This window comes from Abrus precatorius, unplaced genomic scaffold (assembly GCF_003935025.1).
Source record: "Abrus precatorius isolate BTA unplaced genomic scaffold, Abrus_2018 Scaffold3, whole genome shotgun sequence".
NCBI classification, from domain to species: Eukaryota; Viridiplantae; Streptophyta; class Magnoliopsida; order Fabales; family Fabaceae; genus Abrus; species Abrus precatorius.
In genome coordinates this window covers 5,729,161-5,753,425 of record NW_020874373.1, presented here as the reverse complement: position 1 = coordinate 5,753,425, position 24,265 = coordinate 5,729,161, and the positions used below count along the sequence as shown (strand labels likewise).

Below are 24,265 nucleotides of genomic sequence, written 5' to 3'. Positions count from 1 at the left end.
ATTTTATTGAAAGTTAACTTTCATTTTCAAGCCATCTTATTTTAATGCTTAGGGTATGTTAAAATATTTAATAAAATAACGTTAAACTATGTTTAATATAAAAACTATAATTTATAATGTTAAAATATATTCACGCTTAAGTAAATTTAACACAATTCTAAACGCATACCGTTAATCAAATTATATTAACGAGTTAATTGTTACTTATTGGTACTAAGTAGCAGTCATGTTTAATAAATACTATTTTACGTGACTCCTTTTATATAAAAATAATAAGAAACAGAACTCGACGATAAGCAGAGGTGGATTATCCCTCTAAGGCTGAGTTTGGGCCTGTAAATGAGGATGAGATAGCCCATTTAGCAATGGAATCATCCACAGAATAGGCTTCACGAAACACGAGTGTCATTTGAAAATTCCACGGCCTCTGAATCATCTGAAAAATCTAATGGATCAGTACGTAAATAACTGCTGCATGCGACTCCTTCCACTTAGCTATATAAAATAGCGTTATTTTTTTTATAAAATTAAATACAAGTCGTATTATTGTTTTATATTATATTATTTTCTTTTAATATAGTATTATTATATTTCTAAAATATACATTTATTTATTTTACAATTATATATCGCTAAATCAGTCTAATTTTTTTTAGTTCTTAATTTCATGTTATTGTTTTTTTTATAACATGACCCTATTTTAATGAGATTTACTTTGAATCACATTTTATTTTATTTTACATTTTAAAAATGTATATATATTTTAATTTTATTTATTTTGACACGTTGAAGTAACTCCAATTAAAAAAACTCTAAACAAAATTGCAATGATAGATATAATTAATGATCTTCTAATACGTGTTGCTTCTACTAATGAACTGAATTGTGTAAAAATAAAATAAAAATATCAATATTTAATATGCATAAAATTTAATAATTTTAGTTCACAATTTTTACCTTTATCTATTAAAGTATTTATTTGATATCGTTGTTACTAAATAACTTTTTTTTAATATTTTATCAATATACTAATGTTTGTATATGCATTCAAGTAATGTTATAATGTTTTTTACATTAACACTTATCGTATATATAATTATTTATACATTGTATATTTAATATTTGGATCGTAGAAATATTTTTTTTAACATTAAATACTTAATCTCTACATCAGTGACTAATTAGTATATATTTGATTTAATTTTTATAAAGTAAAAAAAACGTAAAATATTTGGTTTTGTTTAAATAAAAAGTGAATAAATGCTTTTCTTTATTTCAAGTATTTTTATTTTTAGACGAACTAAACTTATACATGTTAAATTTGAGTGCTTATTTATAAATAAAAGTTTTTTTAAAGTTGATTTATTTTGACCTTTTCACACTAAATAAATTTTTATTACTTTTAAATAATTACAAATATAATTTTTTATTTTAAATTTATTTTATTTTATATTCTAAATATTGTTTCAATTTCATAAAATAATCACATAATAAATATGTTTAAAACATTGGATTTTAAAAAGAAGGCAGTTAAATACTTAAATAAATCATAACGAGACACTTGTAGAAGCACAGAGACCCTCACCCTTTTGAGTCATTTCATTTGGCTCATTCGTATCTCCGGCTTCTGGTTGAAACCTAGTTGAAGTGTTGCCCGCAACATGATTGGCCAAACCATGATGGTTGCAAATTTACGGGTACCCATGCCCATACCCATGCCCATGGCCACGGCCATGCCCACAAGGCGATGCAGAAATCTGAGAACATCATGCTCCGCTTTTGGCGCCACAAACAAAGCGAAAAATCCCATACCCCCTTTCAACCCTAAAGACCCCTTTCTCTCTAAGCTCGCTTCCGTCGCTGCTTCTTCCCCTGAAACGTTCATTAACCCTCCCATTAACTCCGATAACCCTCCTTATTTGGACATTTTCGACTCTCCTCAGCTCATGGCCACTCCCGCTCAAGTAACAATATCTATTGTTTTGTTTTGTTTTTGTTTTTGTTTTTGGTACATGGCACTTCCTATTTCAAATAAAAATTCTCTGTATGTTTTGTGCTTACGTGACTTTGTGTCAGTGATTAGTGTTGAAATGTGAGAGTGTTTTCTAATCAGTTTAGTGTTTGAAATAGGTGGAAAGGTCTGCTTCATATGATGAACACCGGCCCACGACACCGCCACCCGACCTGCCTTCGCTGCTTCTCAATGGTAGAATTGTTTATATTGGCATGCCTGTAAGTGTTTACATTGCATTCTTGCTTTTGGGGCCAATTATGCTCTTTATGTATGTATTACTTATACAATATTTCAAACAGCTTAATTTGGAATTGCTTATTTTTTAAAAGCTCTCCCTGGAAGCTTTGATGTGCTTGAACGTTGTTTTCCTGTCAATTCCCTTAATTAAATACTTTACTGTTGTGATTTTACTTGTTATGACTGGTTCTACCTCTCAGTTGGTGCCAGCTGTCACGGAGCTTGTAGTTGCAGAGTTGATGTACCTGCAGTATATGGATCCTGTACAACCAATATATATGTACATAAATTCCACTGGGACTACGCGAGATGATGGTGAAACGGTAAGTGGCTTCTGGTTTGTAAATTATATGAAACGTTTGGTGTACTATGCACACATTCTATGTGCAGTTTAGATAGTTTAAGATGCTATATTAATCTGCATGTATGCTTTGTTCCTTCCTTACCCTCTCAGCTTATGCATTTTGAGCTCTTGCATTCAGGTTGGGATGGAGACAGAAGGTTTTGCCATTTATGATTCAATGATGCAGTTGAAAAATGAGGTTTGTTTCTTTCCATTAAGAATACACTTCAAATGTCTATTTACTTGTAAGTCTTGTTGACTATTATTGATCATGATACTTGGTAGTAACATGCAAGGTTGTCAAACTTAAGAGTCTATGTAAACTCATGGAGCTGTAGACTTGGCTCATAAACTAGAAGTTTCCCAAATACAATAATAATGTTAAAAATAGTGACAGTACTATTTCTAGAGGCATTCATCCTAGTTTTAGAAGTGGATGCTTGAGGACTTTGACCCACCAATTTTAGATATATTATACAATCAAACAACACTGCACATATGAGGGGGGAGGGGCTTTACCAGGAAAATACGATGGCTTGATGAGACAACAGGGGAGGTTGGGTACATATTGGGACGTTCACAGAGGTAACACAGTACAACCGGGGATGTAGGGTAACTTGTTGCCATAGGGGAGGTTCAGCCAAGACGATGGAGGAAGGTCATTGTAGTTCATCGGGGGTTGCAGGCAAGGGTCTGCCACCACCTGCAAAGCCATCTGTTGTGTATATCATGGGTCATTTGCAGATCATGTGGGTTATGGGTTCTTTGTGCTGGAGATTGTGCCAGTTGTGGATGTCGGAGGTTCCTAATGCTGTCAGCGGAATGGATTCTTGAGGTGGGTCCAAGGCCTAAAACCTTGGGATTCTTGTGGTGTTATTAATGCAGAAAACAAAAGGAGAGAAACCCCAAACTAAAATGCTGTCGATTTTGGCATTTTGTGGGAAACTTTCGGTATTCACATGGACTTGTTAACTTGGAGTCAGAATTTCCAAGTTTGTCTGAGTTACTCAAGTGAAGTCTATGAGTCTGCTCCAAAGCAAGTTTCCATGCAATTCAACTTGAATTTCACGTGTAGAAATGTAAAACCATGTACGTAAATTCTCGTGTATGATTTTACAAGTTAATCTGTAAGTTTCACCACCACGGTAATATGAATGGACAAGATCTTGGATTGACTTGGGTTTCTGGAAAACATGAAGAATGTGATGTATTCATGCCATGGTATTTGTGACATTCTGGCATCAGTTGTTTGGGTGTTATATGATTGGCCAAGTTCTGAGGTAGGCAGTTCTAATCCTGTATTCAGAAGTTATTAAGCAGTTTATATTAATTCTGGATTAGTAAATTATATGTTATGTGACAGTTCTAATTGTGAAATATAGGTTGTGTAACAGACTTGTAGAAGGAAATTAAGGTGTCAGACTATTATTTCTGGTGTCTTGAAGGAGGAAACTTCTTGTTAGGGGGAAACCCTGTGTTTGTACTCAAATTTGGCCTGAAAACCAGATTATTTATATTATTTATCTAGAATCTCAATTTGTTTATTTCTCGAGTCCAACATTACGTGGATGATTCCTGCTGCTGGTAGCATGGTGGCCATACCATCTGCTTATAATCGTGTGCATTCATTTGATGTGCCACAATTTAGGGTTTATTGGTATATGACCTTGCTTTTATTTTTTAAGACTTAATCTTTGTAACTTATTTCTATACAGCTCTAATGGACAATGGATTGATTATTTGTCTTCTTGTTCTTCCTTGCTGAGCTGCATGCTTCTCTGTTCACTAATGTTTGAATACATCTTTTATCATGTATTTGGATTTTATGTCCTGAGCAGATACACACAGTGGCTGTTGGAGCTGCTATAGGTCAAGCCTGTTTGCTACTTTCAGCAGGGACCAAGGGTAAACGGTTTATGATGCCACATGCCAAAGGTACAGTGTGGATATATCATATATGTTTGTGGCTTGCTTCTTCAGTTCTTCACCGATGTGATACTTTCCTATTGTTTCATGTTTCAGCCATGATTCAGCAGCCTCGTATTCCATCATCTGGGTTGATGCCTGCAAGTGATGTTCTTATTCGTGCAAAGGAGGTTAGTCAAATTTGTTTTTACTGCGTTGCATTTTTCATCGCTGGAATGACAGACTTTGTTGGTTTCTTTTTTTTCCCATGTTATTCTTGTCTGTTAATGGGCATGTAAAGCTGCCATACTTTTTCTAGGACTAATTTTCTCAACAATAAAAGGCTTCGCAAGAACACTTCATTCATGTTGAAGCTTTTATAGTAATTTCAATTAGAGTTCAAGAATCTTAAATTTTATCTTCACTTTCATATTTTAAATATTATCTCTTGATGGAATTCCTTAGTTGTAGATTTGCCCCAAAATATTAGCAAATTTTTATTGATTTCTAAACCTAGTTTTCATAAATAGCTGTGAAGTGTGAATTTAAGTGCCTTTTACTTTAAAATCTCGTACTTTATCTTCACTCACATATGGTAAATGCAAATTTGTGATGGAATACCGAGTCACTTATTCCCCATGTGTTTGGGAGCAGTTATTCATTTTATCATTCTTACTCTTTAAGTCTATTTTCTATTATATATATAGATGCTAAATGCAAACTTGGACATCTTTGTTTTATTCCATCCTATCGCCTCCTTGCTATGTTCTTTTATTTTATTTCTAAACTGTGTCCAACTAGTCTTTAAAACCTTCGTTTTTCCTAAACATTTTTTGCAGGCAATAGTTAACAGGGACACACTGGTTGAACTGCTGGCCAAACACACGGGAAATGTCAGTATCATGCATAGGTACTGGATGTCATATTTATTCAGGATGAGGAAAAATCTAATATTTCTGTTATTTGCTTCTTTTCTAAATTAATAGTCACAGGAAACAGTGGCTAATGTGATGAAGAGACCATATTATATGGATGCGCAAAAGGCTAAGGAGTTTGGGGTCATTGACAAAGTAAGTCCTTATTTATGTTGTGTCTGTAGTAGGTTGTCTTCTTTATTCTATGCTCACGAACATGCTTTACTGAACAAACAAATGTTTGAACACAATGTTCGCAGATTCTGTGGCGTGGCCAGGAGAAGGTTATGGCTGATGTTATTCCTGCAGAGGAGTGGGACAGGAGAGCTGGTATTAGAGCTGCAGATGAATTTTAGCTTGTCTTTTGTGCATACACATCTTGTCAATGTAAGTGAATCAGAGCATCCGCACTCATTTTGTTATTGTAAAATGTGGAATCTTTGTTTGCTTATTTGTGGTGAATGGTGATGCTTCCTCTGTTTTAGGGGGTGGGAAGGGGGCTTGCTGCATGAGATTTGACAGCAAGAAGTAGGTAGATGATGTGTCCCTCATTGAAGTTACTAAGCTCCTCTGAGAATAAAATCTATAGGAGATTGCAACATGTATGGCACCGGTGGTGTTTGGAGAAATAGAAAATCAGTTCTAATTGTTTAAATTAAAATGTAAATCCATAAAAATTTGATCTAGTTTCAAAATGTTATAGTATTTATTTTGTCTTAAATTTGTTTTTGAGGCAGTTTAATAAAATATTGTTTGGTTTATCTCAATGAATCTTTGTTTAAATTATAGATAAAGTGAACAAGAAGGATATCGGGGGAAAATTAAGCAGCTTATGATTGGATAGGACCTAGTTAGTCTCTCTTTGGAACCATTCTGTTTTAAATGGCCGTACTTATTTAACTTAACCAGTTTTGGCACCTCTAGTGAACAAATTGCAATGCGATGTGTATCAACGATGTAGACTTTGTTGAACATCAAAGCCATAGCTTGATATATTCTTGTCCATACGGTCAATTCTTCTCTGTAATTTAATTTGCTCTGGCATGTTAGTTTTTCAAGAATGATAAGAGCAGTGTGTGTTATTTTTGTGATGTAGGATTTAATCTTAAGTTTTACGATGCTGTCCTGTAGGTCAAAAGTTTCGGGTCCTGTTACATAGGCAGGAGCTTTTTTTCATTGTCTACGGGTCGTAAAAATGTTCCACAGCTGTTCACAGAAGACTGGCCTGTAGTTTTTATGAGCCAATGTGCCCAGAAGACAGAGGAAATTAACTGTGACCATTCATTCATGTGGTCGTTGGTTCTGATCATTAGTCGGTCATTGATTGCCTACCGGCACTACACAGTGGTTGTGATTAACATTTACTAATACACAATTTAATATAGTACATGCATATTTTGTAATCGTCGTTTGATATCATTCGACCGGAGAGATCACTTGCCGCCCTTCTCTCAATACAAGTTAGTTTGTGCTTTGACATGAAGAATTTGGCGTAGCATATGCCTTTCCGTTTTTGAAATCAATAAACTGAAAAGAAGAAAAAAACATTTCATGGATATTTCGTGTGTTTAAACTAGTTTAAAATTATAGTTGATCGATAATTTAACCATAGTTCATTTGATATGTAGATTAGGATAACATTTCCTGAATCGTCGCAATTATTACATTTTCAATGTGTTTATTTTATTTTGAAGTTAAAGCGTTGTAAGCAATATTAATGTTTGGATTTTCTTACCATATCAATTAATACAATATGATTATGTCAAAAACGAAGGCATTTTTAATCGAACAAGAATCCATCATGATTAGTGACAGAATTTATTAGCTAATTTTAATCCAATGTTATTGACGGACAGAACCTTGTTATTTTAAAATGAAGTCCCGGATTCTTGGAGAAGGCATCTTGGGTCAAATTCTCTACAATTTTTGACTAAAACGCGACTTCTGGCAAGGCGACCATGTTAGGTCCATCATTCAAGTAGAGACGAAATATGCATGCAACGGCAACAATGGCCGTCCTTTGACATCAATGGTAACGCCAAAAGCATAGTATTATTTGTGTGGCGGTGCTGTTGGAGTGTTACTGGGTTACAATGTCAATGAGATGTACCTCAGCCTCTATACGATTCGCACTATTCCTCTCATTTTCTCTCACGGCCTCATCATCTTTACCACCACTGCCATTCTTTTCCAAGCGTGACGCTCCATCCATCCCCGAACCCAAAGCCACTCCCTCTGACTTATTATCTCTGTTGGGATCCAAATCTAACTCCTCAGCAGTCAATCCCGTGGCAGCACGCCAACTCAAATCATGCTTCAGATTCCTTGTTCCTTTCACTCCACTCGACCCTCCCCGCCACCGCAAATTGGGCCCCACCGAACCAACCGGCCCAACTCAGAGTCACGAGAACGAGCTTATTTGGTGGCCGCCTGGGCCGGTTTTGGAGCTGGCCCGCCTCGCCGTAGATTCCGGTGGGGACCCCGCTGCTATTCATCGCGCTCTTGACCCAACCGTTATCCCAGTCAGTTTCTTTTGCTCTTCTCCTTTGTTACCATTGCATTTCCTATCATATGACGGGGTGATTTTTCGATAACACAGGTGCCTGATGTTGAAGGATCAAAGGAAGATCGATGTGAACTCACCAGAACCCCTTATGGCAGACGCTTCATTTGTGAGGTTCGCTCCTCAATTCGAAGAATAGGTCACGGGAGAGAAAGAGTACTCAATTGCTGATGTATTGTTGCATTTCTCTCTGAAATTTCAGGAGCTGAATCTGTATCTACAGTTTTTGTTTGAACTCATTGTTGATCGAGGTCCATCTGTTGGGTTGAATGTTGCCTTGAGCCGGTTTGATCTGTTCCATGGTCACCTCTTTCTAGCCACAGGCTCTGGAAGACTCGGTATCTTGTATGTTTTATATATTTTTGTTAGTTTAACTTTCTTTGTTAGATATTAGGTGTAATCCACTTTTTAAGACTATTTGAGTTTGTCACAGTTAAAAATGCAACAATTTCACATTTGGCAGATTCCATGCAAAGGAATACCCAGCATATGATAAACAAGTGTTCCCATTCAATATGGGATTTTGTCAGAGAGGTAGGTACATAACCATCACCACATCTATAAATGTTATCTTCCAGTTTGTTGTAGGTTTTGTGTTTTGAAGTTCTGTACTATTTATTCTCTAAATCATGTATGTGTGTTTTTATTTTTTGTTATGTGTGTGAGGGAGGAGACATGAGATGGTGAGAGAGGAGAGAACCTTGATGATGCTAAGTTTTAAGACCTCTTTGTGAATGACAGATATTTAAATGTTTGATTATCTTTTCTTTTGATACTCAACTTTGAATAAGGCATTTGGTTTTTTCAATTCTCTGCTCCTTTCAGGATCCAATGTGACATATGATGATTCAATGAACCTGCGAAATATTCTTTGGCTGGCTCCACTGCCTGGCGATTCTGCTGAATCTTGGGTGGCACCAGGTACCTTCACTAAAGTTACTGCATCTGTGTATAGTTTGAAGGCTTTCTATGTGGTACATACTCTTAAATTTCACGCTAATTTTTATGATAAATAATTGTGTCAATCTATCGCTCATGCAAAGTCATCAAATGGTGGTGTAACAAATTTTGGATTATTATGGTTTCTGACATTTCGTAATCCTTAAAGTGATACCTTAGGTACACAAGCCTGAAGAATGGCAGCAATCAATGTTCCAAAGTTGATTAGTACTTTTTGCTTTTGAAGTTATTAGATATTGTGGTACTTGATAATTTGGAATATATATTTTAAGGATCCTATTTTGAAGTGTAAAGGAAAAATGGGAATCTTTGTCGAATGTCCTCTTTACCGCATTGTGTAGTCTGTACTCTTTTGTGGTTACTTTCAGAGAGTTCACATCAGTCTATCTGCATTGCACACGAGATTCCAAGAGCCCTTAACTTTTTCATATATAACTGATACCTATATAACAACTCCAGTCATTGGAAGCACACGTTAAAAATAAATGTTAAGTCTATAACTGTTCTTGTTTGGCTCTGTCACAAACCGATTATCCCAAAAGCCATTAGGTGAAAGCTCATGAATATTTTTTTGTTACATCTTTAACATGCCCCTTCATGCAGGAGCTTTTTGGGCATGAAGCACATTTTCACTTACCTTATGCTGAAATTCAACTGTTATTTAGAATAATGAGAGCGACAAGGATCCAACTCCTGACCACTTGGTCAAGGAGGCTCTAATGCTATGTCAAGAATCAACTATCGCAAAAGCTTAAATTGTTAGGTGAATGCTCATGAATAATTTTGTGACATCACTTACAGGTTCTAGATATATTGAGGGAAAATGATGCAAAATTTAGATTACTTGACCTTTAAACTTGTAGAAACTAAAACTCATGCAGGCTTTCAGTGACTACTTGAGCTGGCTACGTAGATGCCTGAAGAAATAAAACAACATCATTACTTTTTACTTTTTACATGTGAAGGTTTATGTCTATACTTCTGTTTAACTTGGGCTTTAAAGATGTCTTTACTTTTCTGTTCATATCCATTGATATGAATTATTTCCTGTTTCTTGTCGTGCTAGATGGCTGTTTATTGGTTGTCATAAAAATATTCAGTCTTCTGTTCAACAATTTTTTCTTTTATCTTTGTTTTATTTGAACTTAAACTGGATGTTGGGTAACCAACTTTTCAAGACTCGGGATAATTAATCTAAAGCTTAAAAATATCATTTGCACAGGTGTTCTGGTAGTGCTGGATGTTCGTCCTGATGGAATCATATACCGAGATCTAATACCTGATTATGTTAATTTTGCAAGGACTATATATGAAGGTTTTGGTTTCCATTTCTTTTCTGTACTGCTGATTTGTGAATACCTACCAAACATGGACTCTAATACGAATACCGGACACAACACGGACTCTGAATAAATAAACACAAAAAAAGAAAAACCTCAAATGAATTGAATTATGAGTAACATGACAAAAGATCGACATGTAATATATTGTGAATTCTTGTATTCACCTTTTCCTTGTGATAATAGGCCTCACAAAAAGACTGAGAGGTATATTTTTATTATTATTATTATTATTATTATTATTATTTTAAATACATTTTTAAATAATAATAGTTTGTGTTCTTTTATATAGAAGTGTTGACTTAAGTTTTCGAATTATATGAGGTTATTGGCTCAGGTATTTGAGTTAATAAAAAATAATTTATAGAGAGCATTTAAAGAGTTTATGAAAAGTTTATAAAAATAGTTTTTGGACCCATAAGATGTTTTTTAGTTTCGTTTAATTATCTTCTAAGTATAACTTGTTTAAGCTTATTCTGAGAAGTTTTATGGTTAAACTTACAAGTCTTTAGTGTCAGATATTTAATAAAGAATGTGTAACCTGTTGACGAGGCATTAGTGTCAGATATTAAACACTTAAAACAAGAGGTGTTTGTATTTCTTAAGAGAATACCGATTCTAGTAAATGCTTGAAATTTTATTTCAGAAAGGATGACTTATTGTGTTTCTACTTTTCTTTTCCCACTTGTTGATTATCTTCAAGTTTGAGACTAGTCAATTTTTAGCTTGAAGTTTTATTTCAGAAAGGATGACTTATTGTGTTTCCACTTTTCTTTTCCCACTTGATGATCTTCAAGATTGAGACTAGTCATTTTTAGCTTGAAATTTTGTTTCAGAAAGATTGACTTGTGTTTTCACTTTTTACCCCGCACTTGTAGATGACCTTGGGGATGTTGCTGTTGATGTGAACTACTTGAATGTAGGATCTGAATCTCGAAATTATCAAATATTCATATGCTGATCCTGGTTTGGAGATAAACTGCCACCCTGATTCGCTTCACAACGAAACTAGCTTATATGAACGAGGATTGCCGAAGCTTATACAAATAATGTACAGGTCGATTGCAATTTGCAATGAAGATTGTATAACATATTTCCTCCAATTTGTCAAGGTCAATTGATATCAATGTCAAGTACTGTATATGCTCATGCAATTGCCCTCAAACTTTATGAAATTATGTGCCCTTAATATATCACAAATTTCCTAATGACCGGTGCGACTAATGCTACTTGAGTTCTAGCACCCCCTAATTGATTTTGCTGCAATCATGAATGATTTTTTTCCCCCCATTTCTGGTCAGCAAAAAATCTAAATTTAGAAATCCAGTCCATAACTTAACCCAACTTGATTTAAAAATCCAAATTTTTAATAAAACAAGAGGTCCAGTCCATGGAAAAAAAGGATCTTGATATATTTTTAATCTAATTTATCAAAATTATATTTGATATACAAAAATTGGTTTTCTCCCTTTTTTAAAAAAAATATCTGATTTAATGGATAAAAACGAAAATATAAAAGTAACTATTTTTACAAAATGACAAAACTTGAAACTAGTTCTCTAGATATTGTTTTCGCTCGTATTCTCTCTTTTATTTCATGACATAGACAAAACTTTGATTAAATTAATTTATGAGTTTTTTCATGTATTTCATAATTATTATTAAATATATAAACTCTAAACAACTAATTTTGTTAATTTAAATTTTAAGCATTAAATTTATTGTAATTTTTTTGTATTTTTATTCTATTTTTTAAAAATATTATTAATTTTAATATTTCTATTAGCTAAAATAAGAATCGATCTAATAGAAATCACTGCCACAATAAATAAGTAGTCTTTGTTTTAAATAACTTTTTAAAGTTGTGTTTGAGATTAAAAAAATAAATTAAATTTACTTTTTTTAAAATGTATTATTAATCAAAATTAAATTTATATTATTGATTTTTATTTTTATAAGTTTTAATTTAAATTTTTATCATTAACTTCATTTATTAAAACTAAATTAAAAACAATAATAAATATTTTATAAACTCTTATAAAATATAATATAATTAACAAATATTATTAAAATCTTATTAAAACGTATTAATTTAATGTAATGATGAGTACAATAAATTAGTTTTATCTTAAAAATGAAATTTACAAATATATTAAAAAATAGTATTGCCTTGAAAAATAAATTTAAAATTAGATTTAAAACTAATTTAACATAAAACTAAATTTAAAACTAGTTTTAACAAAAAAATTGAATTTTAAACTAAATTCAAAATTTAAAACTACTTTTAAATTGATTAAATAAAATAAAATAAAATAGTTTAAAATTTAATCCGTATAATTAATTTGTGTAGTAGATACATGATAAAAAGTAGAATATATGCAAATATTTATTAGTTTAATATAATATAAAAATAAGAAAAATTATATTATTAATAGATTAAACTATATACAAATATAATTTTATATTAATTATTATAAAATTTAAATATTTTTTAATATAATAATTTAATTATAATATAAAAATGTTTATAATATATTTTTATTAGATTTAAAACCAGTTTTAACCTGAATCTAAATTTTAAAATTAAATTTAAATCAATTTTAAAAAAATTAAAATAAATTAATTTAAAATTTAATTCATATAATTAAATTTTAAATAAATCTAAATTAATTTTCTGAAAATCCAATTCATGTTAACTATTAACAACAATTATAAAAGATTCAATTAGCCGAACTAGCTGGTTCATTAAAATTACATAGGAAAAAAAGATTATATGTTTTTTAAAGGACCATTTCAAGAGTTGGGAAAAAATATTAAAATTTATAATACATCTCAATGAAATTTGTAATGGAAAATGATAAATAATAATAACAATAATTACATAAAAAGAGTTAATCAAATATAATAATATATTATTTTTATTAGAATATTTTAAATTTTTATGTATAAAAATTCATTTAAATCTATTTTAAATCTAATTATATAGATTGAATTTTAGAATTTTTTTTAAAACTAGTTTAAAATTGATTTTAAAATTTAGATTTGGTTCAAAACTTATTTTAAATTATTTATAAATTTATATATTGAATAATTTTTTTAGAAAAACTAAAATAAATATTAATTAATTTTATAGATAAAATAATTTAAAAATGTGTTTGGATAATTGTATTTTAAAAATAATATAATTAGGAGAAAGAAATAAAGATAGAAAAGAAAAAAAATAGGCTAATTTATTAAAATATTAAAATTATATCTAATAGTAAAATTATTATTTTATTAAAAATAACTATAAAAAGAAATTTTTTATTAAATTAATTAATTATTATTATGAATATTTTAGTATAATTTATTTATTTAAATGAGTACTTTTTTAATATATTTTATTTATATTTATTTAAATAATATTTTTTTATTATATCTAGAACCAGTTATCTCCATGAAAAGTTTTAGATACTATAAAATTTTTAATAATTTTTAATTATCAAACAAATTAACAGATCGCTAAGCAATTTATTTATAAATTAAGATAAACGATTTAGAGAGTGAGAGATAGAACAATCCAAAAACGTATAAAACATAGTAGAATAAAATTGGATTTTCATAAATTAAATATAGTTTTGTTAAATAAAATTAAATACACATCTGAATAATAAAAAAAGTAGGGTATCTGGTTATTTTAAAAATCTGGATTTTTAAATAGCGTTTCTGATGGTTAAAGATTTGCTTTTTTTTACCCACCCCTACTCTCAGTTCTTTTCACCGATGCCTCGTCTTGATCGCGTTGATGTTTGGAAAAGCAACGCTCGATCCCTGCAGCTCCAGCTCCGGGACCGGTTCAGAGTCGCCGTTGACCGCCATTGGCGCCGCCGCAACCACCATACCTTCATCCCTTCCGCCGATGGCTACTTTTCCTCTACGATTCAGCGCTGGCTTAGCAGATTTCGCGATTTTCGGAGGGACTCCTTGCCTTCTTCTACCTCTTTCTATCGCAAACGAGGTACTCAATCAATTATCTCTCTCGTTGCTTTTACGTTATGATCTCTCTATGCCGTAAATCCACATATATTAATGCTCTTGAATGTTGTGATAAAATGAAATTAAAACATATCATAGGCATCCGCTAGGTCTTTCACTTTATGATTGTCGCGTATGTGTCTACAGTGACTAAGGATTTCAGTTCCGAAGAGGATTCAACTCTCTTTCGTATGATGCAAGCTGTTGCTGTTCCTGTTCTTGGAAATGTATGTCACGTTTTTATGAATGGATTGAACCGCGTTCAGGTATGAATGATATGCCGACTATATGGTTTAGATTATCTTCTCTTGCCTTTTGATATATTTTCTGACTCGTGTTTGTATGGAAGAACAGGTTTATGGTTTAGAAAAATTACACTCCGCGTTGTTGCACAGACCTAAAGGCAAGCCTCTTCTTACGGTACGTGCTCTTCCGAGCTATGCAAAAGGAATCTGTGTGGGGATGTAATTCTTTGACGGGGCTTGCTTTTGATTTTTTATTCAGGTTAGCAATCATGTTGCTTCCATTGATGATCCGCTTGTCATTGCTTCGCTGCTTCCTCCTCATGTTCTTTTGGATGCTAAAAATCTCAGATGGACGCTTTGTGCAACCGATAGGTGCTTTAAAAACCCTGTAACCTCTGCATTCTTTCGATCTGTCAAAGTCTTGCCAGTTTCTCGTGGTGATGGGATTTATCAGGAGGTATGGATCCAACATACAATAGCTAATGACATTTAACAATTTTGATCATTTAATTTGAGGCATTGGAGTTTATGATAATAGTCGATCTTTGCTGAAATTTGTGGCTTTTCGTGAATTTTTCTCAGTTCTTTGTTTTTATTTGTCTGCCATGACTTGAATTATTCAATTTATATTCTTGTTGTGTCCTGAAAACGATTTTCTAAGTCCTTCATGTCCCCTGTTCTGAAGGTGTTTGTTTTTGGAGTTTTAAAAAAGGAGTGTATCTGTCTCTATCAATTTTTAATTGGTTTTTTCTTACCTTCCATTTGTCTCTTGCTTCCCCTGCCCTCTCTAAAATGGAATATCTGATGATTTTAATTTCAACTACTTCCTTTGCCCTGCTGTAGGGAATGGACATGGCCCTATCGAAATTGAACCATGGTGGTTGGGTCCACATATTCCCAGAAGGTAGTCGTTCCAGGGATGGAGGCAAAACCATGGGCTCTTCCAAGAGAGGCGTTGGCAGGTAACAACTTTCAAAGTATTTTCAAGTAGAATACTAACTCAAGGTTTTACTTTTCTTGTCATATAAACCTGTTCTTAAATGTTTCCATATTTCCTTGAAAAATTATTTTCTGATTCTTTAGGGTATTATAATTAGAATCATGAAAGAAATAGTTTTCTCTATAGAAAGCTGTTCCATCAGTAAGGCCAACATGGCAAAATTTCACAGTTTTTCCTAAGTTCTAACCTGAGTATTATTCAATTATATATTTCACAGTTATTCTTCACTTATGAATTATAAATTATTCAATTAATCCCTAGGGTCTCATTTTCTTTTCCTTCTTTGTTTCTTCAATATCATCCTTTTTTTGGCTTCAGTTTGATTGAAATTTAGATGATAGAATTCCTGAAATTCATAATTTATTTACCTATTGGTTCTTTAATTGTTTTACCTTTAATCCAAATTGGAACAACTTCTGTTGTCTCTACACTGGTAAATTCTGAAAATGAAGTAGTTTACTATTATCATTACTTGCAAAAAAAGTGTTATTTGCTTAATGGCATTAGTCTTAGGTAGTGTTTGGATGCTGTCCTTGGACACTAGAGATAGAAACGCAAAGACAACGAAGGACAGAGACACAGAGGGTAGTGTTTGTGTATTGTGTTTGGATTTGAGTACAAAACATTGTGTGTTGTGTCTTATGTTATATTTGGTTCTACGAAAATACCAAATTGTTTGAAATGTCTTAAATATCCCGTGATTATTTTAAAAAAAAAACACTAATCCATCCTTATGCCTCACACGGTAATTATATATAACAATTATATATTTTACACTACATTATATAACAATTAAATTTTATAAACACTAATTATATATACAACAACATAATTATATAATTTACATAACATCATATAACAATTAAATTATAGAAATGCTAATTATATATTTTATATTACAGCATATAACAATTAAATTATAAAAATGTTAATTATATATTTTACATTACAACATATAACAATTAAATTATATAAACAGTAATTATATATTTTACATTACAGTATATAACAGCTAAATTTTATAAACACTAATATATTTTACATTATAACATATAACAATTAAATTTTACAAACACTAATTATATATACAGCAATGCTAATTATATATCTTACATTATAACATATAACAATTAAATTTTATAAACGCTAATTATATATACAGCAATGCTAATTATATAATTTACATAACAGCATATTAACAATTAAATTATAGAAATGCTAATTATATATTTTACATTACAACATATAATAATTAAATTTTATAAACACTAATTATATATTTTACATTACAATATATAACAATTAAATTTTACAAACAATAATTATATATATAGCAATGCTAATTATATATCTTACATTACAACATATAACAATTAAATTTTATAAACACTAATTATATATACAGCAATGCTAATTATATATCTTACATTACAACATATAATAATTAAATTTTATAAACACTAATTATATATACAGCAACGCTAATTATATAATTTACATTACAACATATAACAATTAAATTATGTAAATAGTAGTTATATATTTTACATTACAGCATATAACAATTAAATTTTATAAACACTAATTATATATTTTACATTACAACATATAACAATTAGGAAATGGTTTTGCGGGTTTCTGGAATAATCTGAAAACTTTTATAAGATAGAGAAATTGAGACGTACGTTGGTAATGAAGGAGAAAGGAACATTACCTTGATGCACAATGACGGACATACCTCGAAGAATGCTGCCTTGGCTGCGCTAGAAACAGAAGCTGCAATGGATGGTGTGAGGTAGAATGAGAATATAACTTAGGGTTAAAGGTAGAAGTTGTCATCTTTAATAAAATATGAGGGCATTTTTGTCACACAAAAATTAGAGACACTAGTGTCTCTTCTTCTACGAAGTACACTAGTGTCCTTCGTTTTTTCTCTGTGTCTTTGTCTCTCAACCAAACAGCAGAATTTTTATGAATTTGATCCTTTTCAAATTTTAGGTATGGAATTGATAATAATATGTAAATTTTGTTAATTTTCTCCTTTAAAATTTCAATATTGGTTTCCAGACTCAGATTTATTGAGAAAGCATGATCGGTTAAATTTGAATACATTTTATCATTAAAATTATGAGTCCTGTTCATATATAACATGAATTTTAAGGATATGCTTATATGGTTTGATATCATATATCTGTCTGTTTTTATAGTACGTTTCAGTCAATATATTGGATTAGATAAGATGTTACTTATTTTCGTATGTGTGTGTTTTGTTGGGATAATGTTATGGTAATTTACCACATATTTATGCCTTATTACATCTGAAACTCTTGTTTCTGTTTCACCCCCAGCCATTTCTTTTACGTTTAGTAACCTGGTTCAGAAGTATGGGGTATTTCATCCATTATCTTTTACTTCTCTATATTTCTATTATTTCACAATTTGTTAAGAGAGAAACATTTTTCCTGATATAAATTTCTGCATCAGGTTGGTTCTGGATGGAGATAGCATGCCCCTTGTTGTCCCATTTGTACATACAGGGATGCAAGAGATTATGCCAATAGGTGCTAACTTTCCCAGAATAGGCAAGACGGTACTGTTCTTGATCTGTTTCCAAAAATATCAATGACATGGAGAATTAATGAAATTAGTCCAGTTTTATTCAATCTATGCTCCTTCAAAGGTTTTAATTGTATTGGATGGTGTTAGACATAGACTGCTAGCTTTAGTGGAAATACTGCACTCAATGCTCCTTGAATTTGGATCTCTCTTTTTTTCTTACTCAAAAGATCAAGATGTTTCAATTACATAGTAAAGATTCTGTATTGCATGGCATGTCTTTTATTGATGTGATTAATTTTAATTATTTGTAATTTTCAGTTTAAATTATCTTACACTGATTGGTTTGACCTGCTTGGGTTTCTAGGTAACAGTGCTCATAGGCGATCCAATCAATTTTGATGATATACTCAACATGGAAAAGGGCCCGGATGTGCCAAGAAGAAGACTATATGATGCAGTAGCATCGAGAATTGGTGATCGGTTACATGAATTGAAGGTCCAAGTTGACACCATAGCAATTGAACAAGAAATGCAGCTACAAGATCACTCCTCACAGAGCATGGAACGAACATCTGGTATCTTGCAGCAGGTTGATTGGGAATTGTTTGGAATGGATAGTCTTATGTCTGTAGATGATGATCCCAAGCAGAGACATGAAGCGGTTGCCCTCGCAAATACATGCGTTTCTCAACATCAGCAGTCTCATAGTGATCAAAGTTGGAGAATGAGTTTCTCATACAGGATGCGTGGTTATATAAATCAGATGGAACTCAAATCTTTTGCGGCGAGAGGCTTACTTACGAATAATGAAACTAAGAACTCTGTTGGCTGTAGTAGACAGATAGGTCCCTTGAGGGCATGGAAACAGTTTTTGGAAGCTAATCTATTACGGCAGTGGAATTACGTCCATTGCTGAAAGCATAGCTTTGGATGGTGTAAATTCAAATCTTTGCTGCTTGATTAAAATAATTGAGTTTTTGTTAGACCAATGGATAAAATTCGTAACTCAAAACTCAATTAGCTACTGTACCAGTTAGTGGCAGGGTGTAATTATTTAGTGGCACTCGGTTATTTTTCCTTTCATATAGTTAAAAAAAAATATTAACTTAAAGAATTAATAAATAGCTTCTTTTCTCGAAAACTGCGTTGGAGTGGGTATATTAAAAATTATGGAAAGTGTATTAATAGAATTTTTCACTTAATTTCAGTTTTGTATTGTTTGAAAAGCACTTAGGATGCCGTTTAGTAATTATTTATTCTTATATCAAGAAATTTTGTATCTATATTTAGATTGCTCATTTTACGAAAGAGATTTTTCCATTTAGCAACCAAAATGTTGTGTTTTGAAGAAGTTTCTACTTTTGTGTAAATTTTGTACGTCTGGCGTAAGCTATAAAAATACTGTTATTATAATGAATTGATGGATTAAACAAAGTAAGCTATAAAAATAATTGCCAACATTATATAAAGCCTATTCACCCGTTGATCAATAAAATTGTCTTTCTAGTAGTGAATGGTGGAAGTGAAGATTTTGGAGCACGAATATTATTAAGTGTTGGATTTTCTTTTGCCTCTTGAAGCAAATTATTGAACAGTTAAATATATCATCGATGATGTTGAGCGTGATTGTCGACCAAAATCATTTGAGCTGATACCGGGCGCCATGGGCTGTACTGTACTTTACAGATCAGACGCTAACGCCACACACTACCCAACGATGTATTAAGTATGATTATTAAACGAGGTTGGGCCCATTATGTTTCGATTATGGAGCCCACAGGGTGGACGGGCCTGGTTGGCGAGGAAGCATTCTCTTCACTATCTATCATTCAGAAGAGGCGAGACAAGATCTTCTTCATTCTTCTATTCTTCTTCACTGCAATTTGCAATTTAAAACCGCGTCTTCTCCTCTGGACAGAGATATGGCAGAAGAAGAAGAAGAATCAGAGCTTAGCGATAAGCAGAAAGTAGAAATCGCGAAATGGTTCCTCCTCAACTCTCCCCCTGGAGAAATCCAATACGTTGCCAAAGGTTCTTCTTCCTCCGCATTTGCTTCTTCCCCTTTGTGATTCGCTCTCTGATCTACAATTCAATCCCCCAATCGTTTCTGCAGACGTCAAATCCATTCTCAACAACGACGATTTGTACAATGAGGCGGCTTCCGAGGCATTTCCCGTTTACAACAAATCCCATTTGATTTCCCTTCAAATGCCCAACCGAAGCGGAGACGTAACTATCTCTCGCCAAACACCCTCACTACTCATTTCCTAGGGTTTCTTTCGTCGATTTTTAATTTCGAATTCATTGGATCGATTTTGGTTATGCTTTTATTGTGATGTATACTATGCTAAATCAATTTCTTCTGGTAGATACCTGACTTAACACGTGCATGCAGGTACTGGTTACTTCGTTTGGTGAGCTTGAGGGGAATGCATTTCTTGATCCTAGAACTACCCAAGTGGCAGTAGTTGATCATGTCAAACAAGTTAGTCCTCTCTCTTTCTCTCTGAGTCTTGTGGATCGGCCAAATACCGAGACAATTTCTTAAATACTGTTTCAGAAACTAATTTTTTATTTTTACTGTTTTAGTGTTCATGGTTCTGCTTAGCTTTTGGTTGTTTCTTAAGGAATGGGATAAAGTAACTAGACCTTCTATCGTACTCACTGCTTTTATTTTTCTTTAACTCTTCTAATTTGTGTAAACATGGAGCAAGTTAAAAATTATATTGATTGTAATCTGTGATTCGAGCATTGAGTTCAGTTTTAGTATTGATGTGGCGTAACTTCCTGCTTATAACTTGCTTGTTGGAACTTGCGTTTTCTGTGAATATATCAAGATTACATGGAAACTTCATTGGCGGGGAATAAAGCAAATCATGAAAATTTTGTTATTGCAATCGTGACTTCTTTTGATAAATAGGATGGTGTGTCTAGCTAAGTTGTATCGCCTGTTGTCTTATTGTAGTGTGACAAATGTCTCAGGTTTGTACAGAGGTGAGACCTGCACTGGATGAAGAACTTCCATCTCCATACATTGAAGAATTTCGGTAATGTTCTGCAATTGTCATGATTAAGATGTTGTGTGTCTGATTACCGATGTTCCTTTACTAAAGTGAGCTTCACAATGTATTCAGGGGATGCTGTTTCATGTTACATTTCAATGAATTTATTAATTTAAAAAAAAAAAAAAAAACTCTGTTGTTACAGTAATTTATTATTCCTCAATTTTTAACAGTGTGAACTCAGCGAGTGTTAATTGTTTTCTGTAGATCAATCAACTGAAGGAGGTTTATTCTTCAATTTTAAATCACAATCCTTTTAATTGTTAGCTCTAGATTTGTGGTTTCCGTGCAACTGTTTTATTGAGAATATGTAACGTATTCTAGTTTGGAAGCAGAGCAGACTCGCACGAGTGATTTTTAATATCTGGCTATCTACTTTTCTTTTTAAATAAAATTCTATATTCGTTAGCATTTCAGGATCAGAACATGAAATAGAGATTCACCTCTTCAATTAAGTAACTTGAGTACCACACTTCCATATCTTTCTCCTACTAAACAATATAGCTTGCATAACACAATATTTGTTTACTGCAGATGCAGTCTGGACGCTGAAATTCTTAAATATGTTGAAGAAGCCTATCCAAAAGGTGTCTGTTCTGTCTACTGCATAAATGGGAAGGATGTAGAGGGTCCGGGTTCTAATTTTGAGCTTGCTGTGGTGATTTCTGCTGCTAGGCATAGCCCACAAAATTTCTGGTGTGTGAAATTAATTGACTGAAATTCCAACTGTCTTTTTTTATGACTAATTTTTACTTGTTACAAAATAGGGAATCGGTGCATTAATAATGTCAATATATTTAAATTTTCCTTTGGTTTTTGTTCATAGCAATGGGAGTTGGTGTTCAATATGGAATATTCAGTTCAAAGACGATCAACAAACAGTGGAAGTAAAGGGTAAAATGCAGGTAATATTATGTTACATATATTTGATGCATTGATTGAAATATTGAATGATGCAAGGCAAACCTTTATGATGATTATTTTTATCCCATTTTCAGGTGGGTGCTCATTATTTTGAGGAAGGAAATGTGCAGTTAGATGCAAAACATGAATGCAAAGATGCAACTCTTTTTCAGGTGCCACATATCAGCATTACTTTGATTTGTTCTTTTTATTTGCGGCGAATGTATTGTTTAAGTTATTTTTACATGTCCTTCCATATTTTTTTGGCAATCTAATGTATTTGTATCCTGCAAACCTGAGAATAGTTTAGGAACATGTCAATGATATTAAAATGATAAGATTGAGATACAAATAGAAGATTTACAAAAATACAATAGTTATCTATTTTATTTCTGTCAAATTTTATCTATTTGTATTTTATCATTTTATTTTATTTCAGGCTCCTGATGATTGTGCGCTTGCCTTGTCAAGCATTATTCGTCACCATGAAACAGAGTACCTTGCATCTCTTGAGGTTCTGAATTTGTCTTCTTGTACTAGGGTCTTTCATTCTTTTTATTTTAATAATGTGCACTTGATTTACTAACGACCATAACTTGGCAGGCTTCATATCTAAACCTTCCTGATTCTACCTTCAAGGTACCCCTTATTATATCGTCACAGTTTTTTTTCTTTTCTTTAGTTTAGATGTGGCATTTCTGTTAATTCTATTGTAATTATTGATTCCCATTAAAGCAATAAAATATACCTAAACCTTCTCTCGTTATGCATCTTTGTCTTAACCAAGACCAAACACCTCTATGATGCGTTTCTTTGATCCTTTTACTAACTGGATGAATTCATTTTATCGGTCTCTCGTGTTAAGTGACACCTATGATCAGGCATGAAATTGCTAACGATTGCAACCGTGTAGTCAATTAAAAACATATATTATGGATGTCTAATTTATATAATTTTAAAGATTTTGTCTTAAATCACTCCTAGAGTGTACAAGCATTAGAGGTAATAAAAGGGGCTAGCTATGTCTCACTTTTCTTAATAAATCTATAACATTATCTGTTGAATTTGAAGCCTTTTGATTTCTATTATTTGCAGGATCTTCGGAGGAAGCTTCCAGTCACCCGCACCTTATTTCCATGGCATAACACTTTGCAATTCAGCTTGACAAGAGATATCTCCAAAGAACTCGGCATTGGAAAGTAAATAATATACTCACGCACACAACATATAAAAGTTGTGTTTACTCGAGCTCGGTGATGACAAGTTCTTCGCATATGCGCCATTTGTAGCTTGATCAAGTCAATCATTCTTCGGGTTGACTTTCTTTATCTTCACTAATTTGCTTCATGAAGCACCCTCCTTTGTCTGAGTATCTTCCACCCGTGTACTTTACTGTAATTCTTTTTTGACATTATTTGTATAGCAGAAAAGAGTAACTCTTGTTTCTAGCCATTATTCCTAAAGTTTCGTGACTGCAAATAGAAATATTGCAAGAAGCTGGATTCATATTCATGCAATATGGGGTCGGTATCTTGAAGGGAAAATGTCGAGCTGATTTCATATTCACAAATCACTATCACGAGGGGTGGTGTTGTGGTGCACCCTGTCGTTGCAATATTCTTTGGTTCTTCCAGAAGTGTAGAATGTTTGATATGGGATAAAGGAGTGGCTCTAGGAGTAGGAAAACTTTTTTAAAAAATTGCTAATAACAGTTTTTAATAATTTTTTATCATGCTTTTAGTTATTAATTAAAATTATTAAAAATCACAAAAAATGAGTTTCACTTGTAATTTATGATTTTAGTTATTTTTTGTCATGCTTTTAGCTCTTAATTTAATGATTATCTTTTATACTTTTAATTTTTTTTTGATAAAATTTAACTAATAGTTAGAAATGTGTTAAGAAATGTGTTTTTACTTCAAATGTCTAATGAGATTTATTGCTTAACTTGTATCGAAGTTGATTTGATTTATTTACTTTAAATTAAAATATTTATATTTTATATTATTATATTATTAAGATATTTTGAAACTTTTTCTTAATCTGTTAAAAAAGGTTTATATATTTATCGGTCTTTAGAGCTAAGCCTAATAACACATTTAAAAGTTTTATTACAGAATAAGCTTTCAAGTGAAGATAATTTTTTAATAAGCTATACATTAAAAAAAGTTTGTTTTGTATAAATAATGTGTATTTAGACCTTAAAT

The 24,265-nt window shown here is 32.1% G+C and overlaps 4 protein-coding genes across 11 annotated transcripts; all 4 read left to right on the top strand.

Annotated features, from left to right (window-relative positions):
- Window positions 1–1,548: 1,548 nt before the first annotated feature.
- On the top strand, window positions 1,549–11,478 carry LOC113861721 (ATP-dependent Clp protease proteolytic subunit-related protein 3, chloroplastic). Of its 4 annotated transcripts, XR_003504314.1 has the most exons (15): window positions 1,549–1,963; window positions 2,130–2,231; window positions 2,451–2,573; window positions 2,733–2,792; window positions 4,432–4,528; window positions 4,616–4,689; window positions 5,338–5,391; window positions 5,485–5,568; window positions 5,673–5,799; window positions 6,544–7,934; window positions 8,012–8,089; window positions 8,178–8,320; window positions 8,439–8,509; window positions 8,801–8,896; window positions 11,154–11,478. XR_003504314.1 is itself a non-coding variant. In XM_027494717.1 (10 exons), exons 1-9 carry the CDS (start codon window positions 1,661–1,663, stop codon window positions 5,766–5,768), a joined length of 993 nt encoding a protein of 330 aa, XP_027350518.1. In that variant the 5' UTR covers window positions 1,564–1,660; the 3' UTR covers window positions 5,769–5,799; window positions 6,509–6,888. The 4 variants fall into 4 exon arrangements, 2 of the variants coding, with proteins under 2 accessions (XP_027350518.1, XP_027350519.1); XR_003504315.1 differs by lacking the exon at window positions 11,154–11,478 and having other exon boundaries at window positions 1,565–1,963; window positions 7,269–8,089; window positions 8,801–10,153; XM_027494717.1 differs by lacking the exons at window positions 8,012–8,089; window positions 8,178–8,320; window positions 8,439–8,509; window positions 8,801–8,896; window positions 11,154–11,478 and having other exon boundaries at window positions 1,564–1,963; window positions 6,509–6,888.
- On the top strand, window positions 7,352–11,479 carry LOC113861722. Of its 5 annotated transcripts, none has more exons than XR_003504317.1 (8): window positions 7,484–7,934; window positions 8,012–8,089; window positions 8,178–8,320; window positions 8,439–8,509; window positions 8,801–8,949; window positions 10,158–10,250; window positions 11,154–11,194; window positions 11,333–11,343. XR_003504317.1 is itself a non-coding variant. In XM_027494720.1 (8 exons), the coding sequence occupies exons 1-8, from the start codon at window positions 7,506–7,508 to the stop codon at window positions 11,351–11,353; spliced, it is 972 nt and encodes a 323-aa protein (XP_027350521.1). In that variant the 5' UTR covers window positions 7,484–7,505; the 3' UTR covers window positions 11,354–11,388. The 5 variants fall into 5 exon arrangements, 2 of the variants coding, with proteins under 2 accessions (XP_027350520.1, XP_027350521.1); XM_027494720.1 differs by having other exon boundaries at window positions 8,801–8,896; window positions 11,333–11,388; XM_027494719.1 differs by having other exon boundaries at window positions 7,352–7,934; window positions 8,801–8,896; window positions 11,154–11,479.
- Window positions 11,480–14,024: 2,545 nt separating this feature from the next.
- LOC113863263 (tafazzin) lies at window positions 14,025–19,228 on the top strand. Its single transcript, XM_027496786.1, has 7 exons — window positions 14,025–14,272; window positions 14,437–14,555; window positions 14,644–14,709; window positions 14,794–14,991; window positions 15,378–15,496; window positions 18,019–18,124; window positions 18,458–19,228. The coding sequence occupies exons 1-7, from the start codon at window positions 14,038–14,040 to the stop codon at window positions 19,007–19,009; spliced, it is 1,395 nt and encodes a 464-aa protein (XP_027352587.1). The 5' UTR covers window positions 14,025–14,037; the 3' UTR covers window positions 19,010–19,228.
- A 667-nt stretch (window positions 19,229–19,895) lies between these two features.
- Window positions 19,896–23,670, top strand: LOC113862640 (F-actin-capping protein subunit alpha). Its single transcript, XM_027495735.1, has 10 exons — window positions 19,896–20,124; window positions 20,207–20,322; window positions 20,489–20,578; window positions 21,076–21,140; window positions 21,690–21,851; window positions 21,982–22,060; window positions 22,154–22,231; window positions 22,498–22,572; window positions 22,662–22,697; window positions 23,154–23,670. The coding sequence occupies exons 1-10, from the start codon at window positions 20,016–20,018 to the stop codon at window positions 23,259–23,261; spliced, it is 918 nt and encodes a 305-aa protein (XP_027351536.1). The 5' UTR covers window positions 19,896–20,015; the 3' UTR covers window positions 23,262–23,670.
- The last annotated feature ends 595 nt before the right edge of the window (window positions 23,671–24,265 follow it).

Excerpts from the sequence above, each read along its gene's own strand:
- LOC113861721 (XM_027494717.1), top strand. The coding sequence starts at position 1,661 with ATGATTGGCCAAACCATGATGGTTGCAAATTTACGGGTACCCATGCCC. Across the intron at positions 2,574-2,732 it reads CGCGAGATGATGGTGAAACG|GTTGGGATGGAGACAGAAGG; the intron begins GTAAGTGGCTTC and ends TCTTGCATTCAG. Across the intron at positions 4,529-4,615 it reads TATGATGCCACATGCCAAAG|CCATGATTCAGCAGCCTCGT; the intron begins GTACAGTGTGGA and ends TTCATGTTTCAG.
- LOC113861722 (XM_027494719.1), top strand. The coding sequence starts at position 7,506 with ATGTCAATGAGATGTACCTCAGCCTCTATACGATTCGCACTATTCCTC. Across the intron at positions 7,935-8,011 it reads TTGACCCAACCGTTATCCCA|GTGCCTGATGTTGAAGGATC; the intron begins GTCAGTTTCTTT and ends TCGATAACACAG. Across the intron at positions 8,321-8,438 it reads TCTGGAAGACTCGGTATCTT|ATTCCATGCAAAGGAATACC; the intron begins GTATGTTTTATA and ends CACATTTGGCAG.
- LOC113863263 (XM_027496786.1), top strand. The coding sequence starts at position 14,038 with ATGCCTCGTCTTGATCGCGTTGATGTTTGGAAAAGCAACGCTCGATCC. Across the intron at positions 14,710-14,793 it reads AAGGCAAGCCTCTTCTTACG|GTTAGCAATCATGTTGCTTC; the intron begins GTACGTGCTCTT and ends TTTTTTATTCAG. Across the intron at positions 18,125-18,457 it reads TTCCCAGAATAGGCAAGACG|GTAACAGTGCTCATAGGCGA; the intron begins GTACTGTTCTTG and ends TTGGGTTTCTAG.
- LOC113862640 (XM_027495735.1), top strand. The coding sequence starts at position 20,016 with ATGGCAGAAGAAGAAGAAGAATCAGAGCTTAGCGATAAGCAGAAAGTA. Across the intron at positions 20,579-21,075 it reads TAGTTGATCATGTCAAACAA|GTTTGTACAGAGGTGAGACC; the intron begins GTTAGTCCTCTC and ends CAAATGTCTCAG. Across the intron at positions 22,232-22,497 it reads AAGATGCAACTCTTTTTCAG|GCTCCTGATGATTGTGCGCT; the intron begins GTGCCACATATC and ends ATTTTATTTCAG.